Raw genomic sequence first — 27,011 nt, 5'->3', positions numbered from 1 at the left:
TTAATAACGTGCTGCTTACACTAGAAACAAAACTTTTTCAGATAAGAGTCAAAGCTTTTAATATATTTATATTATGGAATACAGTAAAGTCTCGTTATATCGATATCGGTTATATCGAAGTACTACTTATTACGATACTATTTTCATTTCCCGGCAAATTTCTAGTCTTTTATGATATAATTAGTTCTGTTAGTACGATACCCGGTTATTATGATAATCCGGTTACTACGATGCCCTTTTCATTTCCCGCCAGCCAATTTGGTCTGCTTATATCGATACAAAAGCAGCTTAAATCAATCTTTGCTTAAGGATTTCAATACCAAAAAAGAACACGGCGAACGGCTGCTTCCAGTCAACTTTATTTTTCACACTTCCACCACCAGAGCGCAGCACACACACACCGATTCCCGCACTTCCTGGTTCACAGGTCATGCTCAACCCGCCCCACATAGCTGGCCAAACACATGCCTGCAACAGAAGAACCAACTGACATAGCATACACACCTATTCCAACGAAGACACAAGCGTACAAATACATGTATTCAATAATCACTGTTTTTCATATGTACATGCTGGCGTTCGTGGTTTCTCTCGTGTGTATAGAATATATACACATATATACATATACACATATATACATATACACGAACGCAGTTGGTTCTTCTGTGCATTATTGCCCACTTTTACTGCAGTTCGGTGCAGGATCGGATATATCGACAGTCCGGTTATATCGATATTTTTTCCGACTCCCGACAATATCGATATAACCAGACTTTACTGTACTTCACATTTCAAAACGTACACTGTTAAGTAATCTGTTCCAGGGTCAAGCTGTGGTCATACTGTAACATCTTTATTAACCATACAGCCAATGTTTAAAGTAACATATAACCATTGTTAACAAGCACATAAGGAAAAGACAACTTAAACAATTCTGTAGCCAGACGTGAGGGGTCAGAGAGGTTAATCTCTTCACAATATCACCGAACATTGAACTTTTATATTAATATTCTCACTTTTACCATATTGGACTGAGCGGAATCATGTACCGCTTTCAAGTTCCATTTCCTGTTTGTGGTTATTGTTAGAGATATTATCAGTTGCAGTTGAATAATCACTTTTTCAGCCACTCAATTGTGAATATTTTTAAATTTCCCGAGTTATCCATGAAAGCAGACCTATTATGTTTGTGTATATGTGTCCTGTGATTGGCTGGTGACAGGTCCAGGGTGTCCCCGCCGCAGCTGGGATAGAGTCTAGTATACCCCCCGCGACCCACGTGAGGATAAGTGGTAGAAAATGGATGGATGGATGGATGGAAGATATTCACACATATCAGCTTTGACTTTGGAAAACAGTGATGGCCATTTTTGTCTCTTTTCTGATATGTTGCAGACCCAACCACTAAGTGTAGGTGTTTGCTTCACATACATTTGCTCCATCTATGGTGTACATTTATTGTTTTACTGATGCTGTTTGACCAACATTTACATTTTTTTAAATTATTATTTTAACAGAATATTCAAGCAGCAACCTGGTGTTTGTGCGCTTAATAGGTAAATGTGTTTTTCAATGAATTGAAAAAATAATCAACCGATGAATCTGTTATTAAAATAATCGCTAGTTGCAGCCCTATGGCTGATATTGCTGTAACAATTAGATATTTGTTGTCCCAAATGAACCCATTATGTATGTTATTGGAATGTGGGAGGAAACCGGAGTACCCGGAGAAAACCCACGCATGCACGGGGAGAACATGCAAACTCCACACAGAGATGGCCAAGCAGAGAATCGAACCCAAGTCTTCCAAGACATGTTGGCAACACCCGGCCACCGTGTTTCCACCGCTAATGAGCATCTCTAGTTATCATCACACTTCTTCTCTTTGCCTGTGATGCCGATAGCTTTCTGCAGTGACATAACACAAAAAAAGCAAATCCCATATGAAGTTAATGGTTGAGATGCTGACTCAGACTTTTGACCCATACATATATTTTGAGGCCCACAACATAATAATCCAAAATAAATGAACTCAAATAGAAAAAGAAAAGAAGTAGTAACATTTATAAAAATAAGTGAACCACCTGCCAGTGTCCATTATGTTGTTTTTCTTCTTAGATGTTCAAACTATTTATTTATACTTACTATAATATTGGCTTTCTTAACGATAGCTCATATACTGATATTGTCCAGCACTTCATTACTGATACCAATACCGATTTCATAACTCGGGCATGCCACAATATGACATTTGACCTTCCATGTGTAGAAGGCTGTTTTTTGTTAGATATTATTGAAGTTTTTCCTCTCAAATTACGTGTAAATTCCACCTTACTGGTATTTAGAAGAATATACAGTAAATATTTGTATTTCATGACATCATGTGTAGTTTCCATGTGTTGACAGGATGTATCGAGAGGATTCACCCTTGTGCCACTTTCACCATCAGCTCAGAAAAAACCCACAACAATTATTTTCATGTTATTCCAGGGAGCTTTGATTCACTATCCTGACTTGGCGTTTAACTTGCAGACAAGCCTTATTGTTTCATACATCTCCTCCTTGTTTGTGTCACATTTTGGAGCTTCTGTGTCAAATAATTGTAGAATGGCTTTTTAAATTCCTGGAATAACTGTTTCTTCTTACTGGATTGGTCTTAGTGTGGAGGTGGATAGTGTAGAAGCACCTGCATGATGCGTTTGTCATCCAAAAAAGAACGAGAAACGTCCTTGCTGAGTTGCTCTTGTGGCAGCAGAGAAATATTTGTCTCCATGCGGCACATGAGATGTGTGTTGTTCTCTGCGAGGGGCTGGAATGTGTGCGTGAGTGGACGAGTGGAAATTTCTCTCCCTTGTGTTAAATCGGCCATGGCTATAGAAGCAACAATATGAAGACTTTTCCATAGTTGTGATGTGAGCTCAGTCGAAGCTCAGCATGCAGCGTACACGAGGATTTGGGCTGATTCATGCAGGCCATGACCGAAATATTGCTCTTTTGTTTCAGCAGTCACACAATTAATTGTAAATGTTATGGTTTGCGTCAAACATGTAATGTACTATATTACATGACAAACTCTATCTGGCATTAATGCACCTTGTTTTCCCACAGTTCACTTTGGTTCTTAGCCATGACATTAGGGTAAAGTTTGACATGAGCACTGCTAAATAGATAAGTTATCATCTTATCTTATTCCGCTCTCGTGCTTGCATCCTTCCCTTTGAAGACATTTCATTTGAATAGACTTAATGCTCACTTAGGAATGGCTAAGGTTTAACTCTGCATATTCATTCATTCATTTTCTACCACTTATCCTCATGCTGGAGCCTATCCCAGCTGTCTTTGGGCGAGAGGCGGCCGCCAGCCAATCACAGGGCACATATAGACAAACAACCATTTGGAGTCGCCAATTAACCTAGCATGTTTTTGGAATGTGGGAGGAAACCGGAGTACCCGGAGAAAACCCACACATGCACGGGGAGTACATGCAAACTCCACACAGAGATGGCCGAGTGTGGAATCGAACTCGAGTTTCTTAGCTGTGTGGCCTGTGCGCTAACCACTAACACTGTGCACCTTCTGCATATTCATTTCATACCAAAATGAAAGGGAAGGTTTAACAATCATGGTAACGCAGTATCTGTCCAAAGGTTTGTTTAACATTGATGTCTGTTAGAAGTAGAACATTTTGGCAAAATGAGGCCCAACAAAAGCATCTTAATCTGGCTCATCGGGCATTTCCAAATTCCTTTTAAACTTTTACCATGGAAAGTGCAGCTGGCAACATAACATGCAGTGCTTGAGTTGCAAAAATAATCAGATGCAATATGTAGCTTGGAGAGGAAATAAATCCAAACAACACAACACGTCAACACACTGGGCTAACAAAGTAACCTACCTGCTGCACCATGTGGGCATACAAACAATACATAAATACCAAGCATAAAACATGTAAAAACGGTTGGCTTTCCAACGTTTTTAGTACATACATTCATTGCACCATCCCATAATTCCACTTTGCACTGTAAACTTCCCAAGTCAGTGAGGAATCAGAGTCACAGAAAGGTGGATATTTGCAGTAACATATTTCCTCTTTGTAAGTCGTCACCACGCTCCACAGGAGCAAAGGGACTGAAAGAATAACCCCATACTGTTCTGCTAAGTCTACCTGTCAAATGTATTTCTGAGCGTATTATTCAAACAGTGAGGAGGTATTGCAGCTGGAAGACTTGGCTTGCAAAACACAACATTTTGAGGAAAAAAAAAAAACCCTGAATGATACTTGGCGGAGAGATTTTGTTGTGTGCTATCGTTCAGGCTAAGAGACGTGTTTGGCTGACAAAGTATCCACCATTCATTGGCTTGACTTGGTTTGTTTTTTTTTGGTTCAACAGAACATTTTTTTAAAATGAAACTTTGTAGAGGGTTGGGGAATGGTCCAAGAACCCAATACACCTTGTTTCAAGCCATATTAACTTACATGTTTCAGGGTTTTTTGAAGCAGTGGTGGTGTGCCGCATGGGAGGGCGGACTGCCGCTGCTTTGTCATACCATATTTATTGAATGTTTTTCAACGACCAGCAGAACATAAACCAAGAACATTGCAAAATTGTTAATTTAATGGCAAAGCGGCTGGAAGCACTAAAAGTGAGTCTAAAATGTCAAGCCACCTTTTGTTACCTGACCTATTTAGTCCAATAGTACTATGTAGTACTATGTGACTAGTACAAAAGCATGACATTTTGTACTTTTTCATTTAATTTGATGCCTTATTTAGCGTAATACAAATACATGGCAAATGAATTGTTAAAAAATATGTTTTAATGAAAAGTAACACAATTAACAAAATAAAAATTTTAATATTGTAATAGAAATCTGTCCTGTATGTAGAGTAGAAATTCTGAGTACCAAGATTGCTAAGTGCCAAAACGTAATCGCCACTTGAAGCTTGCCATTGGTTACAAGAACATGCTTGCCAAAGGGGCAGTGAAAGCCAGGCAAAATGTGTAAACAAAGAGGTCACAAAGTTGCATGAGAATGAAACATTAGCTATTACACACACTAGTATAGATGGCTTTACCTGTGACAAACTGTTGTCAATTGACTACACATTTTGTTATTTATAGCAAAATATAGCGCAGTGGAACATTTTTATTGTATTATAGTACAGTAAAGTCTCGTTATATCGATATTGTCGGGAGTCGGAAAAAATATCAATATAACCGGACTGTCGATATATCCGATCCTGCGCCGAACTGCATTAAAAGTGGGCAATAATGCACTCGACATTGTTCTATAGTATAGAACAATGTCGAGCAGCTTAAATCAATCTTTGCTTAAGGATTTCAATACCAAAAAAGAACACGGCGAACGGCTGCTTCCAGTCAACTTTATTTTTCACACTTCCACCACCAGAGCACAGCACACACACCGATTCCCGCACTTCCTGGTTGACAGGTCATGCTCAACCCGCCCCACATAGCTGGCCAAACACATGCCTGCAACAGAAGAACCAACTGCGTTCGTGGTTTCTCTCGTGTGTATAGAATCTATACACACGAGAGAAACCACGAACGATAAAAAGATATCTGAATACAACACAATTAAATACATGTATTTGTACGCTTGTGTCTTCGTTGGAATAGGTGTGTATGCTATGTCAGTTGGTTCTTCTGTTGCAGGCATGTGTTTGGCCAGCTATGTGGGGCGGGTTGAGCATGACCTGTGAACCAGGAAGTGCAGGAATCGGTGTGTGTGCTGCGCTCTGGTGGTGAAAGTGTGAAAAATAAAGTTGACTGGAAGCAGCCGTTCGCCGTGTTCTTTTTTGGTATTGAAATCCTTAAGCAAAGATTGATTTAAGCTGCTTTTGTATCGATATAAGCAGACCAAATTGGCTGGCGGGAGATGAAAAGGGCATCGTAGTAACCGGATTATCATAATAACCGGGTATCGTACTAACGGAACTAATTATATCATAAAAGACTAGAAATTTGCTGGGAAATGAAAATAGTATCGTAATAAGCAGTACTTCGATATAACCGATATCGATATAACGAAACTTTACTGTATTATAAACACCAAATTCTACTGACATTAATGCGATCCAGACTTCCTTATACAGGCTGCAGATTGCCTGAGTCAGTCAGTAAACTTGGACCTACACATCCAGAAGTCCTTGGGAGTATGACCAATCACAGCAGAGTGGAGTAAATTAACCAGACCGTTTGGAACCATGGAAACAGTGCAGAAAGAGGTGGAGAATCTGGAAGATCTAGAAAGCTATCTCTGTGTGTCGCTCTTCTAATGGAGTCCACAACTCAATACAAAGTGTTGAAAATGAGCATAATAGGTCCACTTTAACGTTTTGAAGCAACTGAGGCAAAATGGAGTGCAGTACTTGGCTTTCTGTAGTAGACGTGCTCTACTGGTGGCGGTCAGAACATACTAATTTAATGACTATTCCACATAGTTGAACAAAGTTATTTAGTCAAACGTCCATCCCTAGAATCTACAAAAAGTGTTCCCAAATATTTTTGTTTACCATCCATCAGCCTGTTTTCTCCTTCAAGCACTACTTTTTTATATATAGCTCCACAATCTGATAAAGAGTGTTGATGTTGACCTGCTATGTCTGGGCTGGTCTCGCCGAAAATGGACGTCATCATCATTAGCAGATACTGTATGGCTATTCTGGGACTTCCCATGTGTTTCCCGAGTTAGAATGAATGACAGTAGTAACTCTGCGGTTTGTTGTGTTCCCCCCCCCACCTCAACACAGGTCAGAGGTCCATGGGAGTCTGAAAACGAAGACAAGTCCGTTAAATACAGTTTGGTTTTGCTCCATGCCTATTTAGAGGGTTAGTTTATTTTACCTTGAAGCCACACCACACACACTCCCCGCTCTCTTTTGGTTTGGAAAAAAACACTCTCACACAGACGACTAAGATCTGAAGCAAAACAAACCCTAGGTTTTTCAATGGCAGTGAAATAACAACTGGTACATTATAATAAAAGTACCATATTCCTTAGAGGCTCAATGTTTGTTTCATTGATCGCCATGACAGTCACACTTCAGTTTTTTAGGTGTTAAAAGCTGCTGATGCTATTGCTTTGATGTGGCTCAGATCTGAGTCCATTATCACTCCTAAATTTCTAGTTTGATTATTAGGTTTTAGAGAAATAGTGTCAGAGTGACTAATGACACTTTGTCTTTGTTTCTCTGCCCCACAGACAATGATGTCTGGTGTTTGATAAAGTAAGTAAATCTGTAAATCTGCAGGACCACGTTCACCTGCCACCAGTGGCATGTAGATCTGAGTGTCGTCTGCATAGCTGTGGTAGGACACATTGCAGCTGCGTATTAGCTGGCTTAAAGGAAGCATGTACAGATTGTAGGGGTCCCAGGATTGACCCCTGGGGAACTCCACAGGTCATATCCATTTTGTCTGAATCATAGTTACCAATTCCAAAAAAGTACCTCCAGATACAGTAAAGTCTCGTTATATCGATATCGGTTAAAACGAATTACTACTTATTACGATACTATTTTCATTTCCCGGCAAATTTCTAGTCTTTTATGATATAATTAGTTCCGTTAGTACGATACCCGGTTATTATGATAATCCGGTTACTACGATGCCCTTTTCATCTCCCGCCAGCCAATTTGGTCTGCTTATATCGATACAAAAGCAGCTTAAATCAATCTTTGCTTAAGGATTTCAATACCAAAAAAGAACACGGCGAACGGCTGCTTCCAGTCAACTTTATTTTTCACACTTCCACCACCAGAGTGCAGCACACACAGCGGAAAACACCCGTCCCTCACGCCTACCCCTCCGGGTGGCAACACCTTCCATATCGATAGTTCCGGGGTGAATTATGTCCCGGTAACCGGTAATCACTACAGCGTAAGTTTATTTTTATTTATTGTAGTACAAAAGCATGCTAGATACGCAATCCATGAACTCAAGGAGAAAATTACATGCCATATCAAAGATCCGCCCACTTTTAATGCAGTTCGGCGCAGGATCGGATATATGGATAGTCCGGTTATATCGGTATTTTTTCCGACTCCCGAGAATATTGATATAACGAGACTTTATTGTAGTACCTTGAACCAGTTTAGACTTCGAACCGCTGTGTTAAGATCACATGGTCAACTGGGTCAGACAGGGCTCAGGTGTGGCAGGACTAAAACTGCATCTGTGTCCAGACGGATATCATTTGTCACCTTAATCAGAGCTGTCTCAGTGCTCTGGTGGGGCCTAAATCCTGATCAGAGAGGAGAGACTCATTAAGTTGTTGGTATACAGCCTTTTCTAAGACTATTCCCAGGAATGGCAGGTTTGATATGGGCCGATAGTTGTTCAGTACTGTGTCATCTAGACTGCTCTTCTTCAGAAGAAGCTTAATGACAGCAGCTTTTAGGGCCTTTGGAAATGTTACGGTCTGAAATGAGATGTTGACTAGATGAGTGAGTTTTGGTAGAAAACTGCTCAGCTTAAGACTATAGAAATCTGGTGGGTATCTCATCAAGGCAGCCTGTTAATGGACTGATATCTTCGACTGTTTAATAATAATAATAATAATAATAATACTTTTTTTCTTGAGGCTGTTCTGTGATTTTACGTTTTCAATGTTAGCAGGCCTCTTAGCTCTTGCTTTCTGCTGTTGCTCGTTCCTCTCCTCCTTTAAGGCGGGGTATAACATCCAGTCTTTGTCATCTACATTTGTTCGACATTGTTGCCATGCAACACTTTGAACTTAAGCAGTTAGCCAGTTAGCTTCGCTTGCTGGCAGCACTTATAACTCTTGGCCGAACTCAAGTTGAGGGTGTCAGCAATCGCTTCTGATCTGTGTTCCCAAAGTGTAGTCAGGAAAGCACTAGAATATTTCAAAACTCTACTATTGACAGTAGACCTCTTGCCATGGGCGGGTGATTAAATTGTAACAGTGATAATAAAGCAATTGAATAATAAAGCAATGCAACTGCAACGCCACCGTGCAGACATGTCCGCAGTGTACCATGGTGATGTCGTTTTCAGGTTGGACGTTGGATATGAGGCTCCATAGCTATAGCAGTAGTTCCCCCTCACTGTGCCTGAACTGCTGTGTCATAGTGTGGTGAGCTCACATGGGAAGTGCCACACTAACTCCTGGTTGTTTGTATTATGGACCGTCAAAAAATTACTATTACGTTGAAGAGACTGGTTCTAAATCACACCTCAGATTGATCTGTAACCATGTCAAATAATTAGTCCTAGTTAGTATTAGCAAACTTAGTATTTTGCGTGCCTATTTCTTCCAATTTTGTCTTGTCATGGGATGAAAGACCTAACTCACAGATATTTTTTTACTGAATAATAATGTAAATTCAGCAATACTTTGATTGCCTTTTTTAATGACCCATGTATTTTCATAACCATATTCTATAACCATAAATCAATATCTCTAACAGCTTATTATAATTATTTCCCAAAAATTGGGATTAGACTACAAAATTCAAAAGCCAAAAATGTGGATCGGGACATCCCATAGTACATTTGCATAGAATTTTCCCTGAGGCAGTCTATTAAAAGGCTGCTATATAACTTTATACAGTGAAGAAAATAAGTATTTGAACACCCTGCTATTTTGCTATTTCTCCCACTTAGAAATCATGGAGGGGTCTGAAATTTTCATCGTAGGTGCATGTCCACTGTGAGAGAGATAAACTAAAAAGAAAAATCCAGAAATCACAATGCATGATTTTTTAACTATTTATTTGTGTGATACAGCTGCTAATAAGTATTTGAACACCTGTGTATCATCTAGAATTCTGACCCTGAAAGACCTGTTAGTCTGCCCATTAGAAGTCCACCTGCACTCCATGTATCATCCTGAATCAGATGCACCTGTTTGAGGTCGTTAGCTGCATAAAGACACCTGTCCACCCCATACAATCAGTAAGACTTTAACTTGTAACATGGCGAAGACCAAAGAGCTGTCCAAAGACACCAGAGACAAAATTGTACACCTCCACAAGGCTGGAAAGGGCTACGGAGCAATTACCAAGCAGCTTGGTGAAAAAAGGTCCACTGTTGGAGCTATCATTAGAAAATGGAAGAAGCTAAACATGACGGTCAATCTCAATCGGAGTGGAGCCCCATGCAAGATATCACCTCGTGGGGTCTCAATGATTCTAAGAAAGGTGAGGAATCAGCCCAGAACTACACGACAGGACTTGGTCAATGACCTGAAAAGAGCTGGGACCACCGTTTCCAAGGTTACTCTAGGTAATACACTAAGACGTCATGATGTGAAATCATGCATGGCACGAAAGGTTCCCCTGCTTAAACCAGCACATGTCAAGGCCCGTCTTAAGTTTGCATATGACCATTTGGATGATACAGAGGAGTCATGGGAGAAAGTTTTATGGTCAGATGAGACCAAAATAGAACTTTTTGGTCATAATTCCAATAAGCGTGTTTGGAGGAAGAAGAATGAAGAGTACAATCCGAAGAACACCATCCCTACTGTGAAGCATGGGGGTGGTAGCATCATGCTTTGGGGGTGTTTTTCTGCACATGGGACAGGACGAGTGCACTGCATTAAAGAGAGGATGACTGGGGCCGTGTATTGTGAGATTTTGGGGAACAACCTCCTTCCCTCTGTCAGAGCATTGAAGATGGGTCGTGGCTGGGTCTTCCAACACGACAACGACCCGAAGCACACAGCCAGGAAAACCAAGGAGTGGCTCCGTAAGAAGCATATCAAGGTTCTAGCATGGCCCAGCCAGTCTCCAGACCTGAACCCAATCGAAAATCTTTGGAGGGAGCTCAAACTCCGTGTTTCTCAGCGACAGCACAGAAACCTGACTGATCTAGAGAAGATCTGTGTGGAGGAGTGGGCCAAGATCCCTCCTGCAGTGTGTGCAAACCTGGTGAAAAACTACAGGAAACGTTTGACCTCTGTAATAGCAAACAAAGGCTACTGTACCAAATATTAACATTCATTTTCTCAGGTGTTCAAATACTTATTTGCAGCTGTATCACACAAATAAATTGTTAAAAAATCATGCATTGTGATTTCTGGATTTTTCTTTTTAGTTTATCTCTCTCACAGTGGACATGCACCTACGATGAAAATTTCAGACCCCTCCATGATTTCTAAGTGGGAGAAATAGCAAAATAGCAGGGTGTTCAAATACTTATTTTCTTCACTGTATTGCTTCCACACAAGGTAATAGTCATGTTACTCAGGGAGACCACCCCTGCAAGTCAAATCAAATTCCTCCTTGTCATCGCTTTCTGCAAAAAAGAAGAAAAAAGCCAGTCAGTTGCACAAGCTGCAAAGAAAGCATCACAGTAAAATAATGTTTGGAAAACAAAGCAGCAATTAGGGTTGTTTTTGGTCAATGTCAAAAGGGAACAGTGTGCATGTTTGCGCGAGCAAGTGTGCTTGGTGTTCAAGTGCAGTTTAATGACCTGCAGCTCAAACAAACAGCCTTCTCTAACCATCTTTAACACTCTCCTCCCATATAGGTGGGGGGGGGGTAGTTATTTAAAGCCACTCGGAGGAATGCAAGCTCCTGGGACTGCCGCCATAGCGCGCGGGACCCTGTAGCTGTAGCGATTAGCCTGGGTAAACAGAATAACACGGCTGGTGCCAGAGCTGCCACCACTGCCTCAGCCTGTGCTGCCTTGACACAGCTGTCACACTCGCCATCACTGGACATTATCTTTGGAGAATTTCTAGGGCTGTTGATTAAAATATTTAATCGTGATTAATCTCATTTGGGTCTACAGTTAACTCATAATTAATCACAGATAAAATATGTTTTTGTCGCTAATATTTGGTCTCTACTTGCTAGCTCAGGTTCTCAATAAAGTTGAGATTAGTTTCAGAGCCTTTCCTTTGAAGCACTATAAAACTGAGCATAGAGAAATAAAACTGGAATTATAACTTACATAACATGCACAATAATTTCTGTGTGACATTCAACATCTAGTGCATCTAAACCAGGGGTGGGCAAACTACGGCCCGGGGGCCACATCCGGCCCGCCAAGTGTTTGAATACGGCCCACCCAATCTTTCCAAAGTATTTCATTTAAACTCAACATACAACCTGGCATCATGGCCTGAGCCAACCTTTTGATGGTTTTATCAATTTCGTTTTTTGACATGGTCTGTTGTTTACAAAGTGCTCCTGAAAAAAGGGACACAAGCACATAATAATAATAATAATTATTATTATTATTAGATTATTATAATAATTATTAGAACTATTATGATTATTATAATTATAATATTAATGCTAATTATTGTATTAATTATATATAATATTATTGTTATATTTGCATATTTTACGTAATAATAATATAATAATTATTATTTTAATTTTATTGTAATTATTATAATATTTTATTATTTTTAAAATATTTAAATATAAATATAAAATAATAAATAATAATAGCAGATTGCATGACAATTTTACAGATACAATAATACCAGGTGGACTGTTACATGTAAAATATATAGTCTGCCCCCCCCCCCCCGTAAATTTTGTCATATCAATGCGGCCCGCGAGTCAAAAAGTTTGCCCACCCCTGATCTAAACAAATGAAAATCATTACATTGAAAATCCCATTGACACGCTTAGCATTAGCAATTTTACATGGCGATTTCTATCAGTAAGATGCACATTCAACTTGACTAGGTGATATCGGGGTTTCCCCTCAGAACATTTGAAGCTGTGGTGGTGGGCCGCATAGGGGTGTCGACCGCCTCTGCTACGTCTGTAATTTACACTTTAAAAAGTAAGTTATCATGTATGAAAGTGATAGCCACGTAGGTTGCCTGTGGGACAAAATCAAGCAAGCTAACTGCGGCCATAAAGGCAGTGAGAGCCAGGTATAAAATATGTAAACAAAGTAGAATGAGCTATCACACACACTGGCATTGATAGGATACGCTGTTGTCAATTGACTATACAACAAGTACAGCTTACAATACACCGCAAAATTCACACTGCAATGTCCGGAGGGGTAACTGTATTATACACAACGTCCCAAATCATAAAAAAAATCCCCTTTAAATCAAAGTTCACGATTAAGATTACCGCTGAAAACGGTAATCTGCGCTTATTCAGCATTTTTAAGACATCCTTGTGCCAAAATATTGTCTACCTGAAGGACCAGTTGTATTTTTCCCAGCTGAGTTCTAGTATGAAAACAGCATGTTTCTGTGACATGTCAACGTCATGTTTAAATTTGGATATTTACAAAAATACAAAAAAAATAAAAATAAATGAAAAAACTGTTTATGTTACATAAACACTGGACACCTTTTCTGTTTCTGTTTATTTTTTGTGTAGCTGAATAACCACTGTGTTAGCATATCTTACACCTATTCAGCCTGTTCTCTATTATTTTATTGTTAGAACTTGCCTTCCAAGAGGACGTAATGTCTGTTTTGGTCAAGTCGTTAAAATAAATTACCCGCAAAAAATGTGACTTATACTCCAGTGCGCCATTTTTGGCCTTGTGAATATACCGTAAAAAATATACCGTATTTTCTGGACTATAAGTCACTTTTTTTCCTTTTTTGGCTTAAAGAACGAAGCAATAAGAAAAAGAAAAAGAAAAAAAGAGAAAAAAGACAATAAATAAATAAATAAAAAAATAAAAAAATTTGGATATTTACAAACCCTTGGAGACACAACTTCCTGAAGAGAGGTTGACAGCTTACTAACAGCTCCGTAGCAAAGAATGCTGCTGGCGACAGTGGTCCACACTGGAGGAGGGTTGGTGTTTAGATAAGGTAGGCTGAGGTCACTCAAGTGTCTGGGAGATGATGAAGCCCAGAGAGGCCTGCGGTGTAAAGGAGGGATGTGCACACAATTTAGAATATTTAAAGGGCAGTGATTATGTCATTTTCTTCCAATGTCGAGCTCAACCGTGCCAGTCTGACCTCCTCTAAGAAGCTGGGTGCTGTGGTTTTGTGAAAGGAAAGACCATGCACTTTCCGGGAGACCTAAACGCAAATTCTTCTCTGTAAAAATCATCCAAATATTCCCTTTTTTGTGTTGAAGTTGTGAAGAATTAAGATACAGGAGGGAAGACAGTGAGCTATATTGTTTTGTATATGTGCTTTTTATGCACCCTGTCATCTAAAAGTATGAGTCCTTCCAGCCAAGCCAGTCAGAGATAAAGCAGACAGATTTCAGAGAGCAACAAGAGTCTGGAAGCCAACTAAGGAGGGATGAGATGCTGACACGTGTTTCCAAGTAAAAGTGATAGTTTGACGCCTTTGGACAGATGCTTGTGTGTCTCTGGCTTAGAGCTTTAGGAGAAGGGAGAACAGTTTAATATCTGTCCAATAAAGACGCTTAGCTACTTATGATTCTGTGGCAAAATCCCCCTTGAAGCACTTTAAAAGCTCATTCGTTAGCAGGTTCTATCTGTTTTCTTTAAATCCATCCCGGGGTTTTGTGCCAAACTATTTCCTTCTAAGGGACAGTCGCATTGCACAGTGTGTGTACCGAAATAGCCAGCTGTTTTCTACTGTCATGCTTTGACCACAACAGTTAAGACAACTGCTATCAGGGTCATGTTTTCCCGGGTATGTCACAGACGGTGATGACAGAACATAAAAGTCCACATGAGCAACAACTTGTATTCACTACTGTAATCCCACAGGTTCAGATTAAAAAGATTTTGAACATTTTATAGTCACAAACAAAGGCATAACATGTTTTAGCTGATAGGTTTTTGAATGAATGCTTACAAAATAGAATGAAATATGCATATACGTATGGACATATGGATATTAACATTATGGGTGTATGTAAAGAGATTAACAGATGTTTACATTTTGTGTACATTCAAATGATTGTATAAGAATGTGTCGGTGAATGCACTTAAAGATTAGATATTAGATTAGTGATCAAACAGTTGTTTACCTTGGATATGTACAGTATACTGTAGGACAGGGGTGTCAAAGTCAAATTGACGGAGGGCCAAATAAAACATTTGGCCACAAGCCGAGGGCCGGACTGTCCAATCTTCATTAAAACCAAGATTTAACCTACTGAAAACATAACAAATATATTACAATATGATTGGATAAATAAAGCAATATTTTCTTATGACTCTGTCAGTCATTTTTAATTTCAGCAGGCACAAAATACAAATGTCCTTTATATAAAAAACTCATAAGATTTATGTTATGAGTTTTTTTCGACTGGGCTTTTCTGAACAGACTCTGTCGAGATTTGAGGCCTCGTTTTAATTCCTCGACCTTCTGTAGCCTTTGTTCCATGTCCAGAATCTTGTTTTTGTCTGTGTGTTTTGTTTCATGATACCGTCTCATATTATATTCTTTCATCACCGCCACACTTTCTCCACATAGAAGACACACAGGTTTTCCAGCTACCTCCGTGAACATGTACTCCAACTTCCATCTTGTTTGAAAGCCCCTGTTTTCACCGTGCACCTTCCGTTTTGCCATTGTTGATGGGTATCTGTAAATTAACTTTTGCTGTTATGCTAACGACTGATGCTGAATGACTGCTGAATAAATTAAGCCGCCTACCGCTATGCTCCCGCGTCCCTGTTGCATTGTGGGAAATGTAGTACAGTTTATCTGCGGGCCGAATCTAATAATAGATTAATATCATCACGCGGGCCAGGTAAAACCCTCTCGCGGGCCTGATGTGGCCCGCGGGCCTTGACTCTGACATATGTGCTGTAGGAGGTCAGGTTATATAACAGTATAACAATATAACAGTCTAATGAAGGAAGTACACCAAACTCAAAAGGGCACCTCATATATATATATAGTATATATATACCAACACAAATTTAAAAGACCCCCCCCCCACTCATTCAAAGCCCTTCCACAATGGATTGCATCTGAGCAATGCATTCATTGGAGGCATTCATTCGCTGCAATGATGTCAGCCTCCCTCCAGGCTCCTCTGGAATTGCAGATTTGCAGGCCCATCCTTCCATCTATCCATTTTCTATGAGGCTTGTTCTCCAATTAAATGTTACATTTCTCAGACGAAATGTATTATGGGAAAACTTTTTTTTTTAATTTATTTATTTGAAACTCGCACTGGTATATGTTTGTATATTACTGAAGTACACTTTTTCAGTATTAAGTTGATGTGTGATTGGTTTGACACAGTGAGTCAGACTTTATATACTGACCTCCTGTGGTTTCCAATGGGTTGACAGGCTGACTGTGAGTTTGATGCTATGCTATGACTTGTACGCCGGTCAGCATGTGAATGGGCATAGGAAAGTAGTATCCCTCAATGTAATATCATGGCAAACCTTTTGTGTCATTTTCAACAAAATTCTGATTACAACACATGGATTGATGCTATGTTGTGATTTATAGTGTGATGTTTGGCTGAACGCGTGTTTAGTCAGCATGGGCACAGTGCATCACAGTTACAACAATATGAAAAGTACACCACTGGAAACTTGCACGACTCAGCTTGGAGTGTGTGTGTGTGTGTGTGTGTGTGTGTGTGTGTGCAGAGTAGTAGACCAGAAAGAGAAACAGCCTCTATATTTAATCTGCGTGTGGGTAGGTTCAGACAGGCCTGTGAATCACAGAGAATGTGACTCAGCTGGCTGGCATCATTATTTGCCAGTGTCAAGCCTTTGATTGGGGGCGTGGTTAATATGGTACACATCAGGGCATTGTATCGTGTGTGTGTATTATGTGTGTGTTGCAGTCTGCAGTCTTTTTACTCACTCTGTGTTTTTGTGGCTTGTAATGTGTTGTTTTTGTGCGGGAAGGGTGCGGCTGTGGCTGGAGCGACGCTGTGGAGGGTGGTGGAAGGAGACGGTGGGGGTGGGGGGGGGGTCGTTTATGGTGATGCGTCATCTCCGTAGACAACATGGAGTGGGTGGTCGCGTCACAGGGCACTCTCGGGGCAAAGTTCCTTGTTCTTTTTTTCTGTCGTTCTCCTCTCACTTTTCTCTCTTCCTTTTATTGTTGTTTTTTTGCTGTCTGGCTCTTTTTCTTCATTCAGTGTCTGCGATTTGTGATTGCTCTCTATCCCGTTCTCTCGCTTTCCTTCTCCCTGGCCTCCCCCTCCTTTTCATTCTTTCTTATATTCCTCCCCTTTTCATTCATCCTGCCTGTCTCAGATCTTTTTTTCCCTTTTTCTCATATTTTCCACACTGCCATCATTCCATTTTCTTTTTTTTCCACATTTCTTTCTTCCGTCGTTCCTTAGTGCATACACAGGAAGGGTTTGTGTTTTAACTAGTGTGTCTGAGGAATGTACTGTATTGCAGATATTGAACCAATATCAGTAAAATGTGATTATATTGGCCTGTATCTACTATAAACTTTGATGTTGGCACTACAAGCAGTCAATTCAAGACTCTTACCCCGAGCACGTCCATTCAGTTGTGGCCTGATAGAGCCCACGTGATCACAACAACGGCATGTGCTAACATGTTAACAGAGTAGCAAGAAATCGGAGTGATGTCGGCCGTGTGGCAGTATTTTTTGTTCCATCAGAAAAAGAGTACTAAACTTGTCATGCACAAGTTTCTTGTGGTGGCCGAGGAAGTTTAATATGAGCAACCTCATTGCACTTTTGAAGCAGCATCACACGGGAAGCTTCCACAAGACTGCGAAACGTCTTTGACTATAACAGAAGAGAGCTAACACCTGTTGGTGGCGAGTAATGTCACTTTTAACAGCTTAATTGAACCCATAGGAAGCACCACTACTGCCATTTTATCAATTTCTGCTTGAATTGAGGAGAATATATTCTTTTACTGGGCGGCACGGTGGTCGTGTGGTTAGCGCGCAGACCCCACAGCTAGGAGACCAGGGTTCAATTCCACTCTCAGGCATCTCTGTGTGGAGTTTGCATGTTCTCCCCGTGCATGCGTGGGTTTTCTCCGGGTACTCCGGTTTCCTCCCACATTCCAAAAACATGCTAGGTTAATTGGCCACTCCAAATTGTCCATAGGTATGAATGTGAGTGTGAATGGTTGTTTGTCTATATGTGCCCTGTGATTGGCTGGCGACCAGTCCAGGGTGTACCCCGCCTCTCGCCCAAAGACAGCTGGCATAGGCTCCAGCACCCCCCGTGACCCTCGTGAGGAAAAAGCAGCAGAAAATGAATGAATGAATGAATATTCTTCACATTCTCTGTCTTCTGTATTGCTGCTGGTTTTGATGTGATAATTATAGCAATTTGGTGTGGATTTTATTTCATATTGGTGAATTTAGTCACGAGTTTTTATCGTATTTTTGGACTGGCAGTCTAGCCACAAAAAAAGTGCAATTTTTTGAAGTCATTTCCAACTTGTGATGACATGTTAAACAAAGTCAGGCATGGATGTATAGTTTATGGTTTTATTCTAACAATTGCAACTCTTAAAAATACCTACAAAGAACCGAGTGACAAAAAGACAAAAATGAGCTCATAGAAAAGGACAAAAACTATTTTAACACCATCCTAGCAGTCACACACACACACGGTTGAAAAACTAATCCCGGCTACTGATACCCAGTGTCTCCCTTATGTAGTGTACCCCATGCTGGCTGATTGCCACCAATGCCCACAGGTGTGAAAGTAACCCTAGCAACCAAGGGGCCTCACCCAGACACACCCACACACATTTACAAACCCTCAAATTGACTACAACTATTTTAATTACTGTTCTGTTTAACTTGCATGGCAAATTATGTAAAAATAAAAAGGCATTGCTTTGAGGCAAATTATGTAGTATGTTTTTTGTACAGGCACTGCCATTGTTTCAAATTTGGCACTCAATTTGGCACCAATCTGTACCCAACCCCACTGTTTCTAGTTCCATTGTCAACAATGTGTGAAAAATGAAATAATTGTTTGATTATCCCACTAGCACGCCATCCACCGCGCTCCCTCCAGGTCACGCCTCCCACTCAAAGGAGCATTTGATTTTTAATAACACCCTGTCTAAGGAATGCTTTGGATCCATAAAGACAAAGGCGTGGTACGTACGCAGGACGCCTGTCTTGCAGACTCCCAAGTTATGAGTTAATGAGCATGTGAGGATCATAAATTCTGTGGTGATGAAGGGAAAGTCCTCTGTGGACTCATCCAACTTTAATTAGTTGTTTGTTATTAGTACAGTACTCTCATGTGGTGCTCCCACCCTTCATTTCATTGACAGACACACTAATTTAAACCAACCAACAAAAAAAAAAAATTTTTGGACTATATATCAACTTTGTAAGGCGAGACGTCACTTTGATTTGACAACATATCAAACAAAAATGCTTCAGTTCTGAAGCCCTGAAGGTAAACAAGACAGAATCTAATTATCAGTGTAATACAAGCAAGATGTGCAATATGGAAACTTCTTTCCTTAATAAAGATGGCGACACGAAATGTATGATTTATTGGATTGAAACCGCATGCGGTTGCTACCGTTGAATAATTGCCTGCTTTGATGGAAAGGAGGAACATAGGAAATTGAGTCACTAGACAGAATAGATAGATAGATGGAGGTCGCACGGTAGACGAGTGGTGAGCTAGCTGTTGGCCACACAGTCAGGAGGTCGGGAACTCGAAACTACGCTTAGGCATCTCTATGTGGAGTTTGCGTGTTCTCCCCGTGCATGCGTGGGTACTCCGGTTTCCTCCCACATTCCAAAAACATGCTAGGTTAATTAGCCACTCCAAATTGTCCATAGGTATGAATGTGAGTGTGAATGGTTGTTTGTCTATATGTGCCCTGTGATTGGCTGGCGACCAGTCCAGGGTGTACACCGCCTCATGCCCAAAGTCAGCTGGAATAGGCTCCAGCATAACCCTGCAATCCTAGTCAGGACAAGCGATATAGAAAATGAATGCATGTATGATTTTTTTATGTGAATGAACATACCAACATTAATGCAAAGGTGGATTACTGGAAATTGAGCTCTTCGTGTATGCTTATCATTCTTTTTGTAGTTTTCAAACTGTATGTGAATGGACAGGCTGAGGTTTTTACGATGCTTGTATGCGAATAGATGTAGGCTTATATTATGTGTGTACAGTGTGTGAATGGACTGACTGATGCTTACATTTTGTGTGTGTGTGTGTGTATAGACAGGCTTAGTTTTCACATGATATTTGTATGCGAATGGATGTACTGATGTTGATAGAAAAGGAGGATCATGGGAAATGTAGTCACTTCTGTTCTACTGTATTTCCTGGAGTAGTGGCCTTGTCTCTAATGGACAGTGCCAGGAAAAAAAACATTATTATACACTTAAATACAGTAAAGTCTCGTTATATCGATATCGGTTATAACGAATTACTGCTTATTACGATACTATTTTCATTTCCCGGCAAATTTCTAGTCTTTTATGATATAATTAGTTCCGTTAGTACGATACCCGGTTATTATGATAATCCGGTTACTACGATGCCCCTTTCATCTCCCGCCAGCCAATTTGGTCTGCTTATATCGATACAAAAGCAGCTTAAATCAATCTTTGCTTAAGGATTTCAATACCAAAAAAGAACGCGGCGAACGGCTGCTTCCAGTCAACTTTATTTTTCACACTTCCACCACCAGAGCGCAGCACACACACCGATTCCCGCACTTCCTGGTTCACAGGTCATGCTCAACCCGCCCCACATAGCTGGCCAAACACATGCCTGCAACAGAAGAACCAACTGACATAGCATACACACCTATTCCAACGAAAACACAAGCGTACAAATACATGTATTTAATTGTGTTGTATTCAGATATCTTTTTATCGCTTGCAATAATCACTGTTTTTCATATGTACATGCAGGCGTTCGTGGTTTCTCTCGTGTGTATAGATTCTATACACACGAGAGAAACCACGAACGCAGTTGGTTCTTCTGTTGCAGGCATGTGTTTGGCCAGCTATGTGGGGCGGGTTGAGCATGACCTGTGAACCAGGAAGTGCGGGAATCGGTGTGTGTGCTGTGCTCTGGTGGTGGAAGTGTGAAAAATAAAGTTGACTGGAAGCAGCCGTTCGCCGTGTTCTTTTTTGGTATTGAAATCCTTAAGCAAAGATTGATTTAAGCTGCTCGACATTGTTCTATACTATAGAATACAGTATACTATACTATACTATACTATACTATACTATACTATACAGTTCGGCGCAGGATCGGATATATCGACAGTCCGGTTATATCGATATTTTTTCCGACTCCCGACAATATTGATATAACGAGACTTTACTGTATAGGCCTCATCTCAAATACACATAGAAACTGTCTGATATGAATGCTTATAGTTTTTATGGGAATGGACAGACTAAGGTTCATATGTGTGTATGTGAATACTTACTGTAAATGGGCTGATGTTGAATTGAGCTCAGTATGAAGGAGTGAAACAAAAATGGAATTTTCTCTTCTCAGGGGGTGGCAACATCAAATAGTTCCATTCACATCAACCCCACCCCCTTTTTCCTAGACTTCAGAAATACTCTGCCAAAACTGCAATATACAGTAACTCCCCGACCAACTTTTGGGTTTCATTAGTGTGGCATTGACTCTGTGACCTCAGAATACTCCTCCCTCTTGTTCTGCTCCCTCCACAAGTCAGACTGGGCCTCAGCCTCCAGCCTCCACACTCCCTGCTCCAAGCTCTGTGGCTTTGTGTGGGATTGTGTGTCATTGTGTAACATTTGGAGGCAAAAAAAAAAGACTGGCTTTTTGGCTTGCACGACTGCGCCTGTTATCGTAATTTTCATCCCCCACATCTTTCCCAGTTTCCTGTGATTCCCAATGCTGATGAAAAGTGAAGCCATGGCCAAATTGTGATGTCAGAGGACGTCTGGTTAGCGATATTGAATGTGTGCTGCGTACCTACTTCCTGTCAGGCCCGGTCTCCTCCATGTTGCAAGTCGCTGCTTGCATGGAGCTTACACACCGTCACGGTACGTTAACGAGGCAAAACATCCAGTACAGTGGAGTTTTTAGATGAAAAACTCCACTGTTTTTTTTAAACCTCCAACTTCTTTCTCAATGTTTGAAACTGTACAGATTACACAACATCTGTCACGTTTATGCACATACACTTTGTACATACTGTATTATGCGTGTACAGTATGTGAATGGACATACAACAGTTTTCATTCTGTGTGTATGTGAACTAACAGAGGGAAGCTTACATTATAAATGCATGCGAATGGACTGACCAGTGTTTACATTGCATACTCAATGTGAATGGATAGATGGAGGTTTATATTGTGTGTCTATGCGTGCATATGTGTAAATGGACAAACTAAGGGTTACATTAAGTGTGTATGAATGGATTGATAGTATTGTGTGTTTGTGTTAGGCATTGTATTTACAGTGTATGTGAATGGTCATACAACTGTTTACATTATCTGTGTAAGTGAATGGACAAACTTTCAGGGTTATCACTGATCCAGTGTGCCTGATGATGTACATTTTCATTGTGCTAGCTTGCTGTTTCTGTGAAGCTCCTTTCATAGTTTTTGCCTTTTGTCTTTTACGTTGTGAGGATGTCCCCGCTGGGTGTAAAGTGATTCAGGCCCGTAATTTTCCCCTCAGCCCAGACTTTTTGGCGGTCCGCCTGTAATCACTTCCATGTGGATGCTCTTTCCTCTTTTGTCTTTTTGTTGTATAAATGCAATTAGTTTAGTCCACAGGCAGTAGGGTCACAATGAGTACAAATGAAACGGTGCATATGTATGTACAAAATGGAGATTATACACTACTTTATTAAATTTCAGTGGATGCTGGCCAAGTAATGCGGTTCTCCTTCCCATACATAGACCGGGAGAGGATTCCCAGATTATGACTGTTAAACACATCAATGACATCACCTGTTTCCCCTGCCTACAGGGAAGGATCCGCTGGGCCTTAAAGTAGTAGTGTAGTAGTATAGTGTTGATCAATGTTAATAAAATGTCTCCTGTGTTTCCACAGTTGTCTGTCCCCTCACCTGCATGAATGGCGGCGTGTGCAGCTCCAGGAAACATTGCCTTTGCCCGCCAGGTTATACGGGCCGACTGTGCCAATTTCCTCTGCGACACACGCAGCGAGTGCAGGCGGCGCGAGGCAACAAGCAGCCTGTCTACCCCGTTTCTTTAAAACCCGACAGCCAGAAACTTCTGGAACAAGCCAGCATGGGACGCACCCAGTTGACTCAGACTCACTCTGTTTTCTCCATACCATTGGCACAGCCGGGCCATCACTCCTCTGAAGGTACTGGTCCTTTGCTTATATATTATCAATATTCATTCATTCATTTTCTACCGCTTAACCTCACGAGGGACGCAGGGGGTGCTGGAGCCTATCCCAGCTGTCTTCGGGTGAGAGGCGGGGTACACCCTGGACTGGTCGCCAACCAATCACAGTGCACATATAGACAAACAACCATTCACACTCACATTCATACCTATGGACAATTTGGAGTCGCCAATTAACCTAGCATGTTTTTGGAATGTGGGAGGAAACCGGAGTACCCGGAGAAAACCCACACATGCACCTGGAACATGCAAACTCCACACAGAGATGGCCGAGGGTGGAATTGAACTCGGATCTCCTTGCTGTGAGGCCTGCGTGCTAACCACTACTCCACCGTGCAGCCCTATTATGACTATATTATTATAAATATACATGTTATACAGGACATGTTATAAATATGTAGTTTGGGGCCTCACGGTGGCCAAGTGGTTTCGCCTAAAGACAGCTGGGATAGGCTCCAGCTTACCCGTGACCTTGCTGAGGATAAGCGGCATACAAAATGAATGGATATAACATTTTGTATTTAAACATTCATTCATTCATTCATTTTGTACCGCTTTTTTCTCACGAGGGTTGCGAGGGTGCTGGAGCCTATCCCAGCTGTCTTCGGGTGAGAGGCGGGGTACACCCTGGACTGGTCGCCAGCCAATCACAGTGCACATATAGACAAACAACCATTCACACTCACATTCATACCTATGGACAATTTGGAGTCGCCAATTAACCTAGCATGTTTTTGGAATGTGGGAGGAAACCAGAGTACCCGGAGAAAACCCATGCATGCACCTGGAACATGCAAACTCCACACAGAGATGGCCGAGGGTGGAATTGAACTCGGATCTCCTAGCTGTGAGGCCTGCGTGCTAACCACTTGACCACCGTGCAGCCCTATTATGACTATGTTATTATAAATATACATGTTATACAGGACATGTTATAAATATGTAGTTTGGGGCCGCACGGTGGTCAAGTGGTTTAGCCTAAAGACACCTGGGATAGGCTCCAGCTTACCCGTGACCTTACTGAGGATAAGCGGCATACAAAATGGATGGATATAACATTTTGTACTTAATTTTTCAACCAGTGCGTAGTAATAAAAATGTAATTTAATAATTTAATGCCCTCCTCTGTTTTTTAGTGCAGATAAACGTGCGTGTTCACCACACACCAGACACATCTGTGGTCATCCAACCTGTCAGCCAAGCAGACAGCAAACCCCCTCAGAAGACGAGTCCGCGGCCCACCCCCGCGCGACACAAGCCCAAGGGCCGTTGCTTCCAGGAGACCACCCCCAAACAAGCCGTGAGTTTAGTCACAGAGATGACGATACCTCATCTTTCTTTGTTTTCTCATGTTGTCTCATTACCGTAGTGCAACAGCACCCCGCTTCCTGTTCTGACCAACCAAGAGGATTGTTGCGGCAGCGTTGGCAACTCGTGGGGACAAAACAAGTGTTACCCTTGCCCTAAACTGCCAAGTAAGTATTTCTAAGACCTTCAGTGAACTCTGTCATCGGCTGGCGAGCAGTCTCTGCATCTTGTGTGTTCCTGGCAACAAACTATTGTTTATCCAGCCAAAACAATGTAAACATCTCTGATGATTTACACCTTCCAATTTAGAAATATAGGCCTGGATTCAAACAATCTTCTTGATAGCCCGGTACATGAAAGTAAAGGAGGAAAAAGCGGAAGCAATTACAGGAATTGCACTCAGACAGTGAGACAGAGGAGGAGAATGTGGAAAATAAGCCTCTTCTGCATCGATATGTTCCTATTGGTCGTCCCGGTGCGGGACTGTCATCACATCACCAGTGAGGTTGGATTTCAAGAAACTCTTGGCTCCCTCCATGTTTTCCACTCAACTATTATCCCAGCTCTCTGAGTCACACAATGCAGTCCTTTGACAGAATCCAATACTATATGTCTGGTTAGAATTTAGACTCCAACCCTGATTCCTGCCTGCTTTGTTACAGTCCATTTTGGGTTTTTACACTCCCTTTTTAGTCAGTTTACATTCAAAATATTCCAGTCTAGTCAACCCGCAGCTGTTTTATAAAACTAGAAATGTTTTTACTGCCTTGTTTTGCATAAAAACTCATCCCGGGATGGAAGATTGCATTCATTTTGAGTAAGAACAACATATTAAAGATGTGTTGAAACTGGATTTACTTCACAGAAAGCATTATAAAAAGTTATCACGGAAGGGGAGGGGGTCCTTTGTTTGTTGTGAAATCAGCCCAAAAATCTTTCACTAGCTTTGATAGCTGCAATTTCTCAGACAGTGCTGCCAAAAATACACCCTGGCACTAAAAGGAGCCTTGTTGTTTTAAGTGCTTAGCCATTTAAAATTGAATTAGAAACTAAAATTTTATTGCAGCAATTTCATTATTTTCGGAAACAGACTTACGGTAATTGGTCGCTTGGTGCAAAGCAGTACGTTTTTATGCTCTGTAAGTATACATATTAAAGTGAGAGGTGCTAATTAGTCAGTTAGAGGTGTTGTTAGGTCTATTATTACGGGCCTTCATGCTCAGCTTACCCGGGTGTGTTTTACTGTTTCCTCAGATGCTTCAGTCAAGCAGACCATTGTCGAAGATTTGGGCTCAACCTGCCCACAGGGTTATAAAAGATTCAACAGCACCCACTGTCAAGGTAACAAGCTGGACTCTGAGGATTTTTATGGACAGCTATTGTAGGCTCATTTTTTATGATTTGAATTGTTAATGTACAGTGAAACCTCTAAAGTAGAACAAGGCCAATGTTGTAGTATTTGGGATTCAATTCAGTGGTTCTCTTGTTAAAGGCGACCTATTATGTTCCTTTTCGGGCCCTTTGTATTGAGTTTTGGACGCCTATAAAGCAGATACGCACACAGAAAGCTTTCTAGATCTGCCAGAATCTGCACCTATTCCACTTGTATTTCCTTAGATTTCCCAAACGGTTTGTTTTAATTTACCTTATTTTCTGGACTATAAGTCACACTTTTTTTCATAGGTTGGCTGTTCCTGCGACTTATACTCCAGAGCGATTTATAAATGAAAAAACTGTTTATGTTACATAAACACTGGACACCTTTTGTGTTCATGTTTATTTTTTGTGTAGCTGAATAACCATTGTGTTAGTATATCTTACACCTATTATTTTATTGTTAGAACTTGCCTTCCAAGAGGAACTAATGTCTGTTTTGGTCAAGTAGTTTGGAAAATAAATTACCTGCAAAAAATGCAACTTATACTCCAGTGCGACTTATGTACGTTTTTCTCTACCTAATTATGCATTTTTGGCCTTGTGCGACTTGTACTCTGGAGCGACTTATAGTCCAGAAAATACGGTATTCTACTGTACAACTTGTACTCAGGCGCACTCATATAAGGAAGTCCGGCTCACTAACAAAATTCTGAAACCTAGCGCTCAGAGCCATCGCAAACTTATTTCAGGACTTACTTCCAAATGCACAAACCTCATTATCTGAAACTTTGGCATCATTTAAAACAAGAATACAACATTCCAACAACATTTATAGGTCAGAAAAGGGGAAAAATCATAATAGGTCCGCTTTAAGAATAGGGTGGGGATAATATGCATACGAGTGGGGAAGTGTTGTCTCTGTGGTATTGATACTCACACAAGTATCGAATTAGTACTGATTACTTTCATAGTATGGATGCTAAGTAATGAGTGAAAAAAACGAGTCATGTGTCACTTCCAAATCTTTTAGGGCTTAGTTTCCCAAAGTGGGGTAGGCCAATTGTCATTAGGGT

General features: G+C 40.9%; 1 protein-coding gene across 7 annotated transcripts in view; it reads left to right on the top strand.

The window, feature by feature from the left end:
• The window catches only part of ltbp3 (latent transforming growth factor beta binding protein 3), a 60,566-nt gene that overhangs the window by 7,779 nt on the left and 25,776 nt on the right, over positions 1-27,011 (top strand). For all 7 annotated transcript variants that reach the window (XM_078787885.1, XM_078787883.1, XM_078787886.1 and 4 more), the window contains exons 3-6: positions 22,931-23,209; positions 24,390-24,553; positions 24,623-24,728; positions 25,816-25,902. In XM_078787885.1, the coding sequence (XP_078644011.1) occupies positions 22,931-23,209; positions 24,390-24,553; positions 24,623-24,728; positions 25,816-25,902 (636 nt within the window). The remainder of the gene's footprint in view (positions 1-22,930; positions 23,210-24,389; positions 24,554-24,622; positions 24,729-25,815; positions 25,903-27,011) is intronic.

Source organism: Doryrhamphus excisus, linkage group LG21 (assembly GCF_037039965.1).
Source record: "Doryrhamphus excisus strain RoL-2023G ecotype Guam linkage group LG21, RoL_Dexc_Guam_v1.1, whole genome shotgun sequence".
In the NCBI taxonomy this organism is placed as follows: Eukaryota; Metazoa; Chordata; class Actinopteri; order Syngnathiformes; family Syngnathidae; genus Doryrhamphus; species Doryrhamphus excisus.
The sequence above is the reverse complement of the archived record's forward strand: the minus strand, read 5'-3'. Positions and strand labels throughout refer to the sequence as shown.